The following is a 17810-nucleotide window of genomic DNA, read 5'->3' on the forward strand; positions in this document are numbered from 1 at the left end:
TTCGATTCTCACTTTTCCTGTTTTATTTTCACACAGACATAAATAAAAGCGTAATTAACATTTTTCTAAGTTTCTAATTTCATTTCTAACACATGTTTAAAAAATATTGATTCATTGGATACGAGAAGACAAAAGGTTTGATATTATAGTGAAAGCAGTTACTTGAATGTAGCTTTAAATGTAGCTCAATAAATTTTGAAACTCGATATTAGTTAACGATATAAGCTAAAAGCATGAACAAATAGCTGATAAAACTACATCAATACGACGAAGAAATAGGATGAGGAATAGCCTATGAAAATTTTAGAAAATGTGTGGGTCGTAAACACAAAAAAGGAAAAAATAGTGTAGAAAACATGTATAATCAATACCAATGGAGGAGAAGAGAGTTGAAAAAATGGTCAGAAAAATACAAAGGACCGTAATAAAGAAAATAACAAACAGAAAGCAGTTGAAAACATAGGAGTCTCGGAAGAATCTAAGAAAACTGTGGTGCTACAAACGGCGAAAAAGCTGAAAAAGCCATAATTTGGACTCCAAATGCAGGTCATGCACCATCATAGACATAAAGTCACACCTTTTATATCTCTGTCTATGGCACATGACATGTGGAAATAATAGTACTAGGTAGTAATGTCATAATGTGAATGTATCATAATTTTTGCAAATGAGACCAAATATATAATTAACAACGAACAATGAAGAACTCAAATCTAGAGTAAGAAGACAATAATTTTGTATACAAAATCTTAATGAGCGAGAAAGTCCATTTCTTACTATACAGGTACAGCTTGCCAAATCTATCTTGGCCGGTCAGTTGCGCAGAAGGAGGAGTGGGATAGTAAATTGTTGAAAATATTCTCCACTAGAAAATTCTCCGAGGTAATTTTCTCATCGTGCATCATGCTCTGTCGGTCCTGATAAAACTCGGGCGGTTTAGGAAATTATTTTCTTAAATTTTAGTTTTACATGACGATGAAATGGTTGAATGATACAGCATCATCATAATCAGAAGTTAACAGACCCTCATCGAGTTTCACACTCGATGGTTTTATTGATATTTCATCAAAAGTTGAAAAAGAGGAGCTAGATCAACTATTAGTTAGGGCTGTTTATGCTACAGGTACTCCATTTGCCATTGTTGAAAATAATCATTTTTCAAACATTTGAGACCATCTAAATGCCTACACGTTATTTATTATCAAATAAATTACTGGACTCCGAGTATGAAAAAGTTGATGCAGACATTAAAATGAAAATTGGAGAAGCGAATGCTCTTAGCTTACAGTGTGATGGTTGGAGCAACCAAAGGAACGAATCCATACTTAACTTTATTATTACTACACCAAACCCTGCTTTTATAAAACTTTGCCAACAAATATTTGTCAACATACCGCAGAATATATTGCTGAAAAATCGATGAAGATTTGAGAGAAGTTGGTACTGAAAAATTCTTTGCTATAGTAACTGAAAATAGCAGTGCAATGGTTACAGCAAGAAATATACTTCATGAAAAGTACAAAGATATTTCTGTTTATAGATGCATTGCTTATACGCTAAATTTGTTAATTGGAGACATTTCAAAAATGAAAACTATTATGGAAGATGTTAAGACTGACATCAAAGAAATTAACAATTCTCACATTTTATTGGCTACTTAAAAAATGCAAACTGAATGAAATGACACCAAAGCAGCGATTTCCTTAAAATTACCTGTAAAAACACGATGGCGATCAATTATTCATAGTTTAGAAAGTCTTTTTGATACAAAATATGTATTAAAAACCTCAGCAGTTTGTGAAACAGTTGAAGATATACTCAGTAAACGAGTTGCAAAGTTGATATTGGATGAGGATATTTTTTGGGTGAAAGTTTCAAACTTTCATCACTTAATAAACCCTATTCTTAAATACATAACCCAACTGCAAGGAGATAAACCAAGGTTAAGTCAAGTAGCTGAATGCTTTTATGAGTTGGGAAGTTACTTTGGAACAGATCTTTCCTCAAGCCCTTTGCTTAATCAAGAGGAATCGGAAGTAAAAAACTTTTTAGTTAAGAGAAAGCCAATGGCAATAAATCCAATCCATCTTGCTGCAAATATTTCTAGATCCAAATTTTAATGGAATTCATCTTAATAGAGAAGAACAAATACAAGGAACAGAGTTTATAGACAATATGGCTACTGTAACAAGTCCAGATGAGTCTGCAGAGGTAATGACAGAATTGGCCCTTTATCGATCTAAAGAAGGGTTATTTGGAAAACGATGTTTTAAAATCCGTGGAAAAACTACATCCCGTTGTATGGTGGTATGAGACTTGTTTTGAGTCGACATTAAGTATGCCTACGTCGAGTGCAGCAATAGAAAGAAGTTTCAGCACCTACAGTTTTATTCACACTGCGAAAAGAAATCGGCTTACAGCCGAACGAGCTGGTAAAATAACTTTCCTTGCTCATAATTTAAAATTATTAGATTCTGCCACCAATGTGGAGGTTAATGAAGGCAATGAGGACCTTTTTAATATTGAAGTGATTGAATGTAGTGATTTGGAAACTTTGCCAGAGCTGTCTGAAAATTCATTAGATTCGAACTAATAATTGTTTAATTTTTCTTAGAATAATACTGATTTTTGTTCCTTTTTTTCAAAGAATAAATAATTTTTTTACGCCAAATATATTCTAAACATCATAAATAAGTCCTCCATAGTAATTAATCCCATAAATATGAACCATGCCACGTTACAGCCGTCAGACTGAATTTGCTGAGTTGTATTTGTATTTAAAAGCTTATTCTCACAAAATTCTCAAAATCCACAATATAGGCGAACTCGTGACATCGACTTCCGTAGATATAGCGCTCGCCAAAAACTTAGTACATACATCGCAATATTACAGCTTCTCAAAAATACATATCAGGTGAAGATGTAGATGTTTTGAATTAAGCCAAAGTTGCTTGCGGCCGAGGCGCAGTGATTATATCAGCCTGAAACAGGTCATCATATTGTACAGTCGGCCATGAGTGGCCTTTATCAAGTGTAGGTACTTATAATTTTTTTGAGTAATTAACCCGAGATCTTTTGCGTCTGAGGCTCAGTGATCAAAATTGTATTAACCTAAAACTGGTCATCAAGTTGTAGACTAATTAAGTCATGATTCCTATATCCCATATGAAATACATACACGAATAGTTTTGTGTATGACGAAATGCATCAAAATAACTGTTTGGTACGATTTTGGCCTTATTCTTTTGAACGCTACAGACGTATTTGCCGCAAGCTGGGTCTTGTGCAATGTTGGTTCCAAAGTTCCTACATAATTTGGGCAACGATGGACATTTTGTAGCACTAATTTCCAGGCTGTGTGATCTTCAGTTTTGAGTTTTGAACCTTGCAAGTTTTGTACAAACCTTGCAAGTCGTGAGAGTCAACATTGAAAAAGAAATCGCCAATGTTTGCGCGCAACATTTCAAAATGCTCTAAGACAAGCACAAATGTACATCAACTCAGAAGGGTGCATTTGATTGATATCAGGCAGTAAAATTAGGCGTAAAATGGCAGCCTATTCACATTATGACATTATTTTAGTAAATTTGGTTGGAGTAGTAAGAAAAAATATATAAGCGCTAATAAACACTGTAGGTAGAACAAAATAATTCGTCTTGTTTGATACATATATCTCCTCATCCTGGCCGAATACAAAGCCAAAATTGGTAGAGAAAACAAAATGATGATTTTGTATCAGATTCATTTCAGATCTTAATAGTACCAATACAAAAAAGTATCAGTTATGATGTATATTAAAAAATAAAAATGATCAAAAAATACCTTATACCTGCTCGTATCCAAATCTTGTATAATAATTTCTTTAAAATATTATTTAATTTTTTTCCCTTTACAATTGATCACATCGTTTACATTTATTCATATCTAAACAACAAATCTTATGGCACCAATGACCACATTTTAATCTAATAAATTCATCTAAAATAGGCATTTTTGGTACATCACAGATCGTACAATATTGTGAACTTCCAAGTCCATTCGACATAAACCCACCCAAATTTTTTTTAGATAAAAACGTTCCAACGATATCACCAATCTAAAAAAAATAATTTTTTTTAAATAAAAGTATTATTTTATTAATTTCATTTCTTACTTTATCTTCTTTAATTTTTTCAATTAATTTTTCCGTTTTATCTTTAAGAATACTCCCGTTACTTTGCAGACATGATGTTAAAATGCAAGTTTGATAAAAATTTTCATTTAATTCCCCCGATTCGATTTGTAACGAATAACGTGTTAATAAATTAATAGTACTCGTCGCGTTTAACGATTTTAACATAATCCGGCCGAGATGAGTCCAATTTAAATCGGTGCGATTAAAGTCGGGTATTTTTGAATCACAATTTAAACAAAGATTACTTTTTAGTTTGATAAATAACTTACACGCTTCATCCCACGTATCGTAAGTAAATTCTTTTAAGAAATTTAAAAGTATTTGTATATCTCCGTATTGGATTATTAAAGATAAATTAAATTCTTCGCTTTTACTTAATAAGTATTTAAACATGTATGGAACGTTTGTTAAAATCTCTTTTTGTTTTGATAAATTATCTGAGTAATTATTTAAAATTTCACAGCCTACATTAAAGTAGTGGCATTGAGAGCTTTTTGCTGTTGGAAGTGGGTAAGAACATGAACAGGAATGTTTATCTTCAGATTTATTGATTTCAATAAAAGCGTTTTTTACGAATTCTAAAACGTCTTTGTGTTGGAGATTTTCAAAAACTTTTGTTGTGTAATTATTTGACATGTATTTTAGTGTGGAATTAAAGAACCAATGTTTTAATTCAAATTCATTTTCGTTTTTCTCTAAAACCATGTAATTTATAAATGGTTCATATAATTTAATGAAATTATTTAAATCATAAATTAACGATAAATATTTTGGTGTATCAACGGAATTGTTTATTTTATTTATTTGATATTGGCTATATAAAATCTCAATTGATGATTTATCTTCTCCATTAACTTTTTTTTCATCGTTTTCTGATATAATAACGGCGTAATTAGATTTTAGCTCATCTTGTGGTTTAGAATTAACTACATAAATACCATTTTTTAATTTTTGGGAAGTATGATTAATTTTATCATCTCTTAAATTACTTAAAATCTCTTTTAACCCATCTAATAAAGAATCATCGACGACTTTTTCTTTTAAAACTTTTAATTTATCTAATTTCCCATCACTTATTAATCTCAAAATATCACTTGTATGATTTGAACAAAATTCAGAACACAATCGATATTGTCTCTTTGATAAAGTGATATGAACAAAATCCTCAATATCAGTTAAATAAAGCGTTCTTAAGTAATGTTTACCACACCAAATGTAAAGTGAATTATCTAAAATTTTTACATCTTTTATGCCATTGAAATAGTTCGTCCAAAATAATAATTTTACAGTGTTGATATCAAAGATGTAAATACTATCCTCTTGGAATGATAAAATTAAATTGGAAATCACAAAAATTTTTCCAAAATTAAATCCTGTTGGATTACTTTTAGACTTTGATACATTTAGCATTAAATTTTCTTTATTATTGACATGAATAATACTTGAAGTGTTATTATTAAGAGATTCTTTAAATTGGTGAGTACAAGTTACAGAGCCATCAAATTTAGCTTCCCAAATTCTACAACCAGGTCTTGCACAATAAATTTTAACATCATCCTGGTTGAAGGAATTTTTATTAAGATGAAAAATAGCACCATAATGACCATCACGGGGTTTTTTTCCAATTTGTCTGTATTGTTCTTTATCAGTATCGCATAAATAAGTCTTTGTTCTTGTTGAAGCTAGTAAATAATTAGAAAATGTATCTAACTGTACTACAGATGAGTCTAAAGTCATTAAAGTTGCACTTGGAATGTTAAATAAAGATTTTGACTAAAAAAATTATTAAATTAGAATATAAAATAATTCCTTAATAAATTAATAAACTAACTGTTTTAGAAGGTAATGATATCACAGTTATTTTCCCAAAATCATCCCCAACATACAATTCATTAACTTGCCATTTTATAGCAGTAATATTTTTTCCTTCATGTTCCTTATAAATTTGATATTTTAGCCCATTATCTAAAAAACAGTTTTGTATGATAACAATAAGGCCTTTTACGGTAGTTATTGCCACTGCACATTCATCTAAAGACACAGAAATGTTTGTAATGCTTCCTTCCTGTTAAAAAAAAAAGATTTTTGTGTTTTTTATAAATCAATTTTGAATTTTTATTACCTTATTTGGAAGTAATTTAATAAATTTACTAGGGTATCGATTAAAAATATAAATACCACCGCTTGTGGCACCAAACACAATATAATTTTGGGATACATCCAACGAAGTGAACTAAAAATTAATGGTTAAATTAAAGTTTATTTTTAAACTCAATCTACCTTAATTCGTTGCGTTTGTTGTAGTGGTTGCTTTATTACGGTATTTACGTTGCTTAAATATTCTACGAAGAGGTGCTTTTTATTCATTTTGTGTTCTACAAATACACATTGAGGTTAAAAAACAAAAATACAAATACATTATTGGATTATACCTCAACAACTATTTACATAATACAAACAAACTATACCCATCTCATTTCTCCCATTTAAAACGAACTCATCTCTCCTTTTCTAATCATTACATTCAAAAGATACAGCCTCCATATTTATTTAAATCCGTGATAAAATATGACAGTCCTCGACCAACATTAAAAATTGAAATTCCCCCAACCGTAAATCCTTTTAAAAAAGAGATAACAAATTGGAAAACGATAAAGATAAAAAGAGATCGATGCATTTTGAACAAATAGAGCATCCTATTTAAAAGATGGTAGCTCTTAAAGAAAGTGGAATGGACGGTCGTAGTTGTAAATGTTTTTTGTGTTCTTTACTTACATCAAACTACGTTGTTATTTTTGTTTAAAACGTAAGTATTGAAATGTTTGACTTTTCGTAACGAACCAATAATTTTTTTAACCTCCAATTATTTGTTACAGGAAATTCCGCTTTACTGGCAACAAGTTAATAAACAAATGTGATTAAACCATTGGTTAGAATGGAGCTGTCCAGCCAAGTAAACGATATCCTAACCAAAGTTAAACATCTCCAGCGGCAAAGCGACGATTCTAGTAGTTGTGGAAAAATCGGGTTATCAAAAGACTATGAAGTCCTTTTATTACAAGATGATGATTTTATCAATGTCGAAGAAATGGATTTCTCAAACGACGAAACATGGTTCGTAAACAAGTATTTTTATTTACGCTTTTAAGAGTTTATTAAATGTAATTAATGCTGAAATTAATTAAATAACCCTAATGGGGTTAATGTTTTTATTAACTGTCATTTTGACATTTTTAATTCAACTGTCAAATTGACAGTTAAAAGTTAGGTTAGAATTAATAAAATTAAATTTATTTTGGTTATAGATTTTTTTGTGTTAAATAAAACATTACGATGACTCATTAAACCTTATCACCTTTAAAATTCTTCACAATCGTTGTCATCAACCTCAAAAAAATCTTATTCATTTTTTAAACATTCCTAAAATTAGAACGTTTTCGTTAATAAACACATTAATTCGTTTTAAAATTTAATAATATTGAAAGTAAAACTTTCCAATCTTGTGATGTGTGTTAAAATAATAATAAAAAAAACATAAAAATCGTTTCACTTTCATTAAAAAATCACTCAATTAAAATTATCGTTTTAATACATCATAATTATCTCCCAAAAACACCTTCAAAATATTTATTAACTTTCTATACCTTTTTTTAATTTGGAGGATTAAAATGAAAAGTTAAAAAAAAGCTATTTTTTGGCGGGAGTTTGAAAACAGGAGAGGATTTTAAGTAAACTGTAGTTAGGAATTTAATTACTTATTTGTTTAATCATAATGAAAGCCGTATTTATGAACAAAATAATCGTTTATTTATAACTGTTATGAAACATATTACATATTTTCAATGATTAATAATGATTTAAAATTAAGATCTATACTTCTAGTAAGATTTAAAAAAGATAACAAAGATAAATTACTTTTTTTGATCGCACGAAAGTGTTCGTACCACGAATTATTAACAAAATAACTGAAGAAAAATCCTATTAAATAAATAACTAGTATCGTGTCAGTCCACCTTTCTGTTCTAAAATAGTTTTGCATCGACGATACTAAATTTGTAGTAACATCTGGCTTAATATTCTCCCATTCTTTCAAAATTAAAGAAGCGTTAAGGGAGGCTTTGCCCATTATCCTATTTTTTTCACACTCTTCTTTCAATTTCGTCCCATAAATGTTCTATGGGATTTAGGTCAGGCGACTGAGGTTGAGAATTTAATTGCTTTGGAACATTATACCATATATATTAGGATCATAATCCTGCTGAAATATCCATATCCTTCCTAGATTTAATTTATAAACGCTGGCACGCAAATTTCCTTTCAATATATTAAGACCGTCCATAATTTCATCAATAAAAACCACATTCCATACCAAATACACTCTAGATGGATATCCTTTCCTCTTTCTTTCAACACCTCTGCTGCCAATATTGGATCACTCAAAATAGGTTCTTTTAATACTTTACGAATAATATTTCGTTTGTCTCGTGAGTTTAACTTCGAAGGGCGACCTGCGCGAGGTTTATTGCTCACATTATTATTCATTTTGAATTTTTTTATGATATATTGCAATGTAGATTGTGGTTTACTAACAAGTTTTGCGATTTCCCTTCATTTTTGAATTTACCAATTAAATTTCTTAATTCTTCATTAGTTTCTTTTCTACGGACGCTCATTGTAAATTGATGTTGTAAATGTGATGCAATTTTCGCACTGAACATAGGGATGCAACATCGCTCATAAAGATATCGATATTAGAACATCGACGTTTTATACCGATACATCCATGTTTAAAAAAAATATTGAGTGGGTGAATTTTTATTATAAGAATGATCATAATAATCAATAATATTTATCATAGTATGATAAAATACGTAGTTATTTAAATTTATTTTTAAGTATCGAATTCAAAAACATTAGCTTGGACAACCTGGTGCCTAATATGCGATTCCTTTCCTGACTAATTGTTGCACTAGCTTCTGAGAATAATCGCTCGTTGGACTCCGAAGTTGCTAAGAGTGGCAAATATTTGATTGCTCTTTTATACAAACATGGAAATAATGGTCGATTATTTTATCAAACATCGAAGATAAAATTTCGTTCATAATGAACGATGTATCGATGTTTTATGGACGTCAACATCGATGTTTTCGAAAAATCGATGTATCGTTTGCATCCCTAACTGAATTGATATACCAAAGTTAAACGAAATGAACCGATAAACATAATGAAGTAAGAATCAGTGTACGAACATTTTCATGACATCAAAAAACAATATTTTTTTTTACTTATTTATTTATTTAAATAGAATATGCTTTAATTTATCCATAAAATGTTATTAACTCTGATTGTAATATAAAAGGGATGAAATTCTCTATATTTCTCAAATAATTAAAATAATATAGGAAAAAGTAAAAACTTTTTATGAGATATACTAATATATTTAATTCAATTAGTAAACATGTAATGTAAACATGTAAATTAATTTACAAATTGATGGAAAAATTTGAAGGTATGTTGGGATTAGGTATAAGTTTAAGTTTTTCTTCTTAAATACAAAATATTTTAAAAATTTACAAAAATTAAATAAAAATCCTTAAAAATGTTTTGGAAAATAACCTGTCTAATAGATAGGTTATATTATTTAGTTATTAACTGTTTTATATTATACATTTCATTTATGTCTAGTATTAGTTCTAGTTTTACACTAGAAGTAACACAAGACCTAGAATTAGAATCATTCGGGTTTAGCCGTCTTGAGAGACGTGCGGCTAAATCCGAACGTTTCTAGTTCTCGGTCTAGTGTTAGTTCTAGTTTTACACTAGACCTGTTACTACGTAGAACTAACACTATACTTAGATCTAGAATCATTTGGGTTTAGCCACATGTCTCTAAAGACGGCTAAACCCGAATGATTTTAGTTCTAGGTATAGTGTTAGTTCTAGTTTTATACTTGCACTTTCAATAACACTTCATGATTCAGTTCTAGGTATAGAGTTAGTTCTAGTTTTATACTTGCACTCTCACTAACACTAGAATCATTTGGGTTTAGCCACACGTCTCTAAAGACGGCTAAACCCGAATGATTCTAGTTCTAGGTATAGTGTGAGTTCTAGCTTTACACTTGCACTCACACTAGAACTAACATTAGACCTAGAACTAGAATCATTCGGGTTTAGCCGTCTTGAGAGACGTGCGGCTAAATCCGAATGTTTCTAGTTCTCGGTCTAGTGTTAGTTCTAGTTTTACACTAACATCTTACTATGTAGAACTAACACTATACTTAGAACTAGAATCATTTGGGTTTAGCCACACGTCTCTAAAGACGGCTAAACCCGAATGATTCTAGCTCTAGGTATAGTGTTAGTTCTAGTTTTACACTTGCACTCTCACTAGAACTAACATTAGACCTAGAACTAGAATCATTCGGGTTTAGCCGTCTTGAGAGACGTGCGGCTAAATCCGAATGTTTCTAGTTCTCGGTCTAGTGTTAGTTCTAGTTTTACACTAACATCTTACTATGTAGAACTAACACTATACTTAGAACTAGAATCATTTGGATTTAGCCACACGTCTCTTAAGACGGCTAAACCCGAATGATTCTAGTTCTAGGTATAGTGTCAGTTCATTCGGTCTTCTACATAGTAAGATGTTAGTGTAAAACTAGAACTAACACTAGACCGAGAACTAGAAACATTCGGATTTAGCCGCACGTCTCTCAAGACGGCTAAACCCGAATGATTCTAGTTCTAGGTATAGTGTCAGTTCTAGTTTTACACTTGCACTCTCACTAGCACTAACATTAGACCTAAAACTAGAATCATTCGGGTTTAGCCGTCTTGAGAGACGTGCTGCTAAATCCGAATGTTTCTAGCCGGCCGGTGACATCTAATAGCAATTCTTCCTTTTGGCGCTTCAATTTGAAAACACTCCTCCGAATTAAAAAATAGAGTATAGCCATAGTTAAAATTAGACGATAATTAATTAAACTTTCTAAATATTGATACAATTATGTAATAAAGTAATTATTTATTATAGGTTATATGAAGCAACAATAAAATCAGAAAAATCTGATATAACGAAATGGTTAAATGAAGCTGTACAAAAACCCGCCCAATCTGAATTGTTAGATAAAAAATTTTTAGATACGCGAACGTATACGCGTCCAAAAAAACGTTTCCTAAGACCTAGTATAGAACAATTTAACGAACAGTATTCAGAGGCTGTAAAATATGATGATACCCTCCAAGAAACATATTATCATCCTTCCGGAGCAATAACATCAAATATAATTGATACAACAAAACCATTATATTTTGATTTATCACAACCGGCTTCTTGCACAATTTTTGATAACATAATGAGTTCTTCATTAAATGTGGACAGTTTTCAAAATATGTCGCCACCGAGTCTTATCAATTCGATGTGTTCATCGACGTTTACGAATTTAATGGAAAATAGTTACATTAAAAATGATCCGGTTTTAAGAGAGATAAGAGATGCGGATTATTCGGGTGAAGTTTTCTTAAACCACAGTGGTGAAGAAATATTTATGCAAAAGTCGATTTCGGAAAGCTGTAGCAGTTTAAATTCGGATAGTGCCGAAAATTTCCTCAAACGCACTTTACCGACCCTTCCGAATTATCACGCGACGATTACGAATGATTTTACAATTTCCAATTCGGATATGAGCGATACTACGGTTATAATGAGAGAAAGCAGTGACGATACTTTGATTAATTCATCCAACAATTTGAACGCTTCGAATATTATTGAGGGTAATAACATGAATAATACTTTTAAGAAGAATATTACTAAGGAATTGAGTTGCGATATGAGCTCGTCTAGTAATTCTGACATACAGAATAACTTAGATGTGCCAAACGGAATTAATAAAATGTTAGAAGAAGAGGAATTGATTAAAAAACGATTTTTGGAAAGTAAAATTGCAACCAATGAATCAGAATCGCCTAATATTGTTTATAATAGTACTAAAACCGGTAAGAAAGTTTGTTTTTTGTTATTTCGAATTATTTTTATCTTTATGGAATTACAAGTAAATGGGAATATTTTTGTGTAATTGTATTGATTGGGTTTAGGTGAGTCATCAAGTAATTTTTATTCACCTCCTCCGGATTATAACAGGATTTTAAAATAATTACATAATCTCATTTAAATTGATATGTGGCATTATCATTAATTATGTTGATTTAAATAAGTCGGGAGATTTTAATCTTTGGCATTGATTTACTTATAATTCCATAAAGTTTATAAAGGAGTTTATTGAAATAAAATCTTAATTAATTAGTATCACTATTAAATTAAAAAATTGGTTCACTTCGTCATTCTTAAGTTAGAATCATCTTTTAACCGCCTCTTCCAAGGAGATAATCAATGGTGGGAGTTAAAGAAATAATAATATTTAATCCATAGTGGCGCAAAATAAATAAGCTATTTCCCCTAATTCAGAATTAATGGCCTTTTGGAATTTCGAATCGTCTTGGTTCATTCAAGGTCAATACCACTTAAAACCAACAACTTTAATTTAAAATTGTTTTATCATCAAGGATAAAGCTAATTACACCTTTTAAAATATGTATTGTGTGTATATTATTATATTGGAAGGTCATCAGCTACTGATATTAAAGTGGTTTCAAATTTTCTAATTTGAGTACCACTCACATCCAAGAACTTTATTTTAAGATCGCCATATGTTCGATTTTGTTCCTCTACCACACTATGTAACCTTGATTATATATGTTCCAGAAGTAAAGTTTCAGATTTAATGTTTTCCTTTTTCAGAAACAAGTTTAAAAGTGATACATAATTTTATTTCTAATAACACTAGCTATGTAAGCTTTCACTGCACAACTACTGACGCTGTTTCTTATTATGCCCTCTTCAAAGGAAAGGAAGGAACAATAAATGTAGGAAGAAACAAATATAATCTGAATTCATGTACTTTAATCTTTAGAGTACAATTACCTAATCCTAGAAAAATGTTTATTAAATGTGATTTAAATCCATGTGCCATTAAAGATGTTCCCCTAAATAATATAAGATCTTACATTAATGTTGTGAAGATCTTTTCTAAGTTTATTTTATTACTTATGTTGTTATTTATGACATTATTCGGTCCTTCAAAATGGTGTACAATAAGTAAGCGCAATGTTGCAATCTGCTAGGGCATATTTAGCCAAGTTGGCAAAACTAAAGAGTAAAGATATGCTATCAGAAAAAATAAAAATTAATATCCATAACCATAAGGAACAATAAAACAAAAACCTCAGTTAATTATGTAATATATGCTGATTTGAATGATTATGCTGCCCTAGACGATTAGTAAGACTTCATTGTTTTGCGAGTTACTTTGACATTTATGTTTTAACTTTATCATCAGTTGTTGTATTCCATTTTTCATCACATACATGTCTCAACTGTATCTAGGTAGGTTTGTATCACTTCATTTCTATTGTCGAACATCTCACGTTTTCTTATAATTACAACTTCCGCTTCCTCAGATAATTTCTTTTTCACGTTCTTGATTAAATAGATTGCCTCTTATGCAAACTTCACATTACAGGGTGTCATTAAATCGTGATGAATGAAGTTTTTATTCATGGCAGTGAAGTAGTCAGCTTTCTAATAACACTATCTTTGTTTCAACGATTCGTAATTTCCCAAAGTTGTCAATTGATGATTTTGCTGATATTTGGCTACTTTGGGCGCTTCCTGATCATGCTCATCTCGTTCCTCATAAACGATCATATGTTGTTTATGCGCAGAGATCTCCTAATATTAAAAATACTCTACTAATAACTGTTCCAAAAGTTTTTGACGTAATTGAGAGCAGACAGAAAAACAGAGGTTTTTATTTACCTTATTAATTTTTGCATCATCAGAAGAAGTAGATAATAATCATGTGGAATGTCACAAATACATAAGCGTTCGCAACAAGCGTGTATTGCTCATTGTCAGAAACGATTTATTACATAGATTTTGGTTTGTGACAATTCTAATATTTCCGTCTTCACCAGCTTCTTCATTGATATGAATGTCAAAAAGTTTAAGGCTTAGAAATGCAGAGATTTTAGCTCTATTGGCTACTTGGTGCAGCTGATAATTGCAACTAAATTTCTAGAAATGTTACTTCATTGGCTTTGCTCATACATTTCATCAGTCTTGCTTTAATATGATATAGTTTTAGGTACAAGTTTTAAAGCTGTGTTCTTTAGATCAATAATTAAGATCGGTTGATTTACATTTTAAATATGATGGGAGTGTGATTGCTTTTTACATAATTTTTCAACTGTGGTACAAAGAGTAATCTTGTTCTAATCTAAAGACTTTTCTCAAGGTTGAAATATCTTAATTAAATACACAGATACAAATTTAATTTTTAAGATTTTATTTGAATAAATAATAAATTTTTGTTGATAAATTGGTTAATTATAATTTAAAATGTGTGTTAAGAAATTTTAGAACAATTTTTTAAGTCTTCTAATTGTTAATAGAATTTTGTAGATATTTAGATTATGACAAAGTAGATTTTTCTATTTTACTTAATTGTTTTTAATTTTAATTATTTTAACTTTCATAGACCAGAGTTTGATTTATATTTTTTCCAGAACCCTCAAAACTTTCCCTAGGTTCATTTTGTTTAGTATTAATGCACCTCTATAAGCTATTCACGTCCTTTTTACACTCACTCAAGGGTATGTATAGTTGAAAAAGACAAAAAAGAGGGTGGTGCGCTTCAAAAGATTAATGTTTATTTGGCTGCATATATCTACGCCACTTTATCATATTGTATCATTGTTTTTTTTATGTTTTCATTTCTAAATTATTATCTCTGTTCTCTCATAATTTTTATTTTTTTAATTTTCATCTCGAGTAACTTTTCTTTGAATAACTCTAGTAGTTTAGTATTTTTAGTAATAAATATGATCGGTGAATTTTTTGTTTATAAATGTTTTTACGCATGGTATTTTTCGGGATCGTGAATTTATTTATTTTTAATGTTTTTTTTTTTCTTTCTTGAATTTTTATTTTTCTACCTGATCCAGCAAAAAAGTTTTTCCTGGTCAGGCCCAACTTTTGGTCTATGTTTATTTAAATTACGGCATATGCATGCAAAATTTTTTCTTACAAACAGTATTTTTGATAAAATTCGCATGCATTTCATAGAAACTGATTATAATAAAAAATTATTTCTTTAAATTGAACAAAAACTCCACAAAAACAGCATTCAAACTAAAAAATAAATCTAATATTAACATAATCAATTCAGGCTCATCAAAAAACAACGAACCAACATTCGACCATGCTCATTCAGAAAATATCGACCCCAACACAACATTTAATTTACAACAACCACCAGTAACAACAACGAAATTAAAATCGAGCGGAACGTTTCGGACTACACCAAAATCAACTCAAAATATGTATGGGACTTATAAAAAATTACCGGGGCGATTTAATAATGTTACGACGGCTTGTTTAAATGAAACGATTTCTTTAGATGATCCATTAGACGATGTTAAAGATAGAAGTTATATAATTACGGCGGATCGCGATGACGAAAATGAAGAAAAAGACGAATTATTAGATCGGATGGTCAATATTAAACGATTTTCCGGAGGATTCGTTTCCGGATCTAATGATAGTTTGGAACACGGAAGTAGTCGATCGAATAGTAGTGGTGGTTCTAGTCGCGTTTTAAACATGGCCGAAGTCGATGCTATTGTTGAATTTCAAGAAAGAAGTAAGTTTCTAATTCCCCAAGAAATATTTTTTAGCACAAATCTTTTCTTTAGGTCTACCAATTATGTCTACACCAAAACCCTCAACATCAATGTCAAAACTTTTCCATCACGATATTTCTCCAATTTTTCGCCAAAAAGAGCACGTTTCCGACTCGGATTTATCCTCAACTGAAGACTATTTAACGAGTAGATCTACGCTTTCAAAATCATCAGGACATTCTGATCGGCCGTTAAAGTCACCAGAACGTCCCGTTAAAAGCATGCACAATTTAAAACAAATCGCCGAACCAAAAGCGGAAATGCAACCTCGTTGGGCGTATATTCCTCGCGTTCCTGGACGAGGTTTTACGGGATCGGCGAGTAATTTGAGGATGCCTGAACCGGTTTTGCATGGTTCACGAAGTAATTTGACCACCATTCGGCCGGTTTTGAAAGGATCTTATACTAATTTAAGGCCAGTAAGTCAAAATTTACCGGTTATTACGTCTGATCCGCCCAGTTTAAATAATACTCAAACTTTCAACAGAAACGAACAGGTTTGTTTAATAGAAATTAGAGTTTTATGTAGATTTTATTTAATTTTTTATTTTTGGGTAGGGTTTTAAAGTCCCTGCTCTTCCTGCCTCAAGACAAAGTAGTGCTCCTGTTAATATTGAAAAACCTCAAGCTAGAATTAGTGGTTTGCCAAGACCTGTTACAGGTATTCCTAGACCTGCATCAAGAATTCCAGGACCTAGAAGTACCAGGTAAAGTTTATTCTATTCTTGGTATTACAAAACATATATATGATGAACTCTTCTCTTGTCCAACAACTATTATTTACAACCTTACTCACCATTGCTTGGTTAAAATCGTTCATTCAACCCACATCCTTAACTTTGTATATTATTCCAAACATTGCACAAGATCAAAAAATGTCTTTAAAAAGATGTTTTTAATTGTATTTTTGTTTAAAGACCTCAAGTACAACGTGGAGGTTCTCAACCAGTTAGCAAAGTAAACCTGAACCAAGGAAACTACTGACAAAGACCTTGGAAGTGCGTAAAAAGAACCTTAGTGCCTTACAATGATTCGGTCCTAAATACGATTGAAAAACGAAAAAATGCTCTAAAGAAAAATGAAAAGATATACGTTTATCATTTAATTGTCATATCATTAACTTGTATCCTATACAATGTAACTTGTGTTTAACTTGCTCATATTTTATATACATATACAATTTTATTGACACAAAAAAAAATATGAAAGATGCAATATCTATGTATAAAGAAGAAAAAGTTATTGAAAAATTATTTCGATTCTTGTTGTTTCTTCTTGAAGTAATTGTTTTAAATAACTTTTTTTTGTTTATTTTCTTTTTTATTTTAATATCTATTGTGATTGAGATATGGATACGACTGAATTTACTAATGAAAATTGAATTAACTAATTAAAATATAGGTAAAGGGGCCTAAATGTAATAATGGAATTTATTGTTTTTTCTGTTTTTGCGACCTTTATAGATAGTCCCCATTTTGAGCTTCTGCAAAATCTAATAGCTATTTATTAATTTATTTAAAAAAAAAAAAGTATTGTGCGTTGTTCGCGTTCTAGTGTATGTAAATATTGATTGTTTTTTTTAGGGAAAATTAGAAAAGCCAAATATATTATATGAAAAATCTTAAGATCTGTTAAAAAATGATCCTATCCTGAAAAAAAAAAAAATTCGATCATAAAATTGTTCAAAAAATCGTCTTTTTCGTATATATATAATTATTATTATCAATACACATACTAAAAAATGTTTCTACTAATGTTCTATATATTTTTCATGATGAAATAAAAATTTTTATAGCTAAATTTGATTTTATTTTTTATCAATACAAAAAAATGT

At 30.3% G+C, this 17810-nt stretch overlaps 2 protein-coding genes across 4 annotated transcripts; one reads left to right on the forward strand and one right to left on the reverse strand.

Moving 5' to 3' along the window:
- LOC111414345 (WD40 repeat domain-containing protein pink) lies at window positions 1-6725 on the reverse strand. Its single transcript, XM_023045660.2, has 6 exons — window positions 6607-6725; window positions 6455-6549; window positions 6297-6407; window positions 6006-6239; window positions 4154-5947; window positions 1-4096 (listed from the first exon to the last, which is right to left on the reverse strand). The coding sequence occupies exons 2-6, from the start codon at window positions 6539-6541 to the stop codon at window positions 3890-3892; spliced, it is 2433 nt and encodes an 810-aa protein (XP_022901428.2). The 5' UTR covers window positions 6542-6549; window positions 6607-6725; the 3' UTR covers window positions 1-3889.
- A 145-nt stretch (window positions 6726-6870) lies between these two features.
- On the forward strand, window positions 6871-17776 carry LOC111414347 (ras guanine nucleotide exchange factor E-like). 3 transcript variants are annotated; one of them, XM_023045661.2, is made up of 8 exons: window positions 6871-6980; window positions 7051-7288; window positions 11211-12172; window positions 14801-14887; window positions 15463-15936; window positions 15989-16473; window positions 16535-16683; window positions 16894-17776. In XM_023045661.2, exons 2-8 carry the CDS (start codon window positions 7110-7112, stop codon window positions 16958-16960), a joined length of 2403 nt encoding a protein of 800 aa, XP_022901429.2. In that variant the 5' UTR covers window positions 6871-6980; window positions 7051-7109; the 3' UTR covers window positions 16961-17776. The 3 variants fall into 3 exon arrangements, with proteins under 3 accessions (XP_022901429.2, XP_022901430.2, XP_071056248.1); XM_023045662.2 differs by lacking the exon at window positions 14801-14887; XM_071200147.1 differs by lacking the exon at window positions 14801-14887 and having other exon boundaries at window positions 15694-15936.
- The last annotated feature ends 34 nt before the right edge of the window (window positions 17777-17810 follow it).

This window comes from Onthophagus taurus, chromosome 11 (genome assembly GCF_036711975.1).
Source record: "Onthophagus taurus isolate NC chromosome 11, IU_Otau_3.0, whole genome shotgun sequence".
NCBI classification, from domain to species: Eukaryota; Metazoa; Arthropoda; class Insecta; order Coleoptera; family Scarabaeidae; genus Onthophagus; species Onthophagus taurus.

Coding starts and splice junctions, on each gene's coding strand:
- LOC111414345 (XM_023045660.2), bottom strand. CDS start 6,541: ATGAATAAAAAGCACCTCTTCGTAGAATATTTAAGCAACGTAAATACC. Junction 6,408..6,454: donor AACAAACGCAACGAATTAAG/GTAGATTGAGTT, acceptor ATTAATTTTTAG/TTCACTTCGTTGGATGTATC. Junction 5,948..6,005: donor TATCATTACCTTCTAAAACA/GTTAGTTTATTA, acceptor TAATTTTTTTAG/TCAAAATCTTTATTTAACAT.
- LOC111414347 (XM_023045661.2), top strand. CDS start 7,110: ATGGAGCTGTCCAGCCAAGTAAACGATATCCTAACCAAAGTTAAACAT. Junction 14,888..15,462: donor CTTTTTACACTCACTCAAGG/GTATGTATAGTT, acceptor TAATCAATTCAG/GCTCATCAAAAAACAACGAA. Junction 16,684..16,893: donor CCAGGACCTAGAAGTACCAG/GTAAAGTTTATT, acceptor TTTTGTTTAAAG/ACCTCAAGTACAACGTGGAG.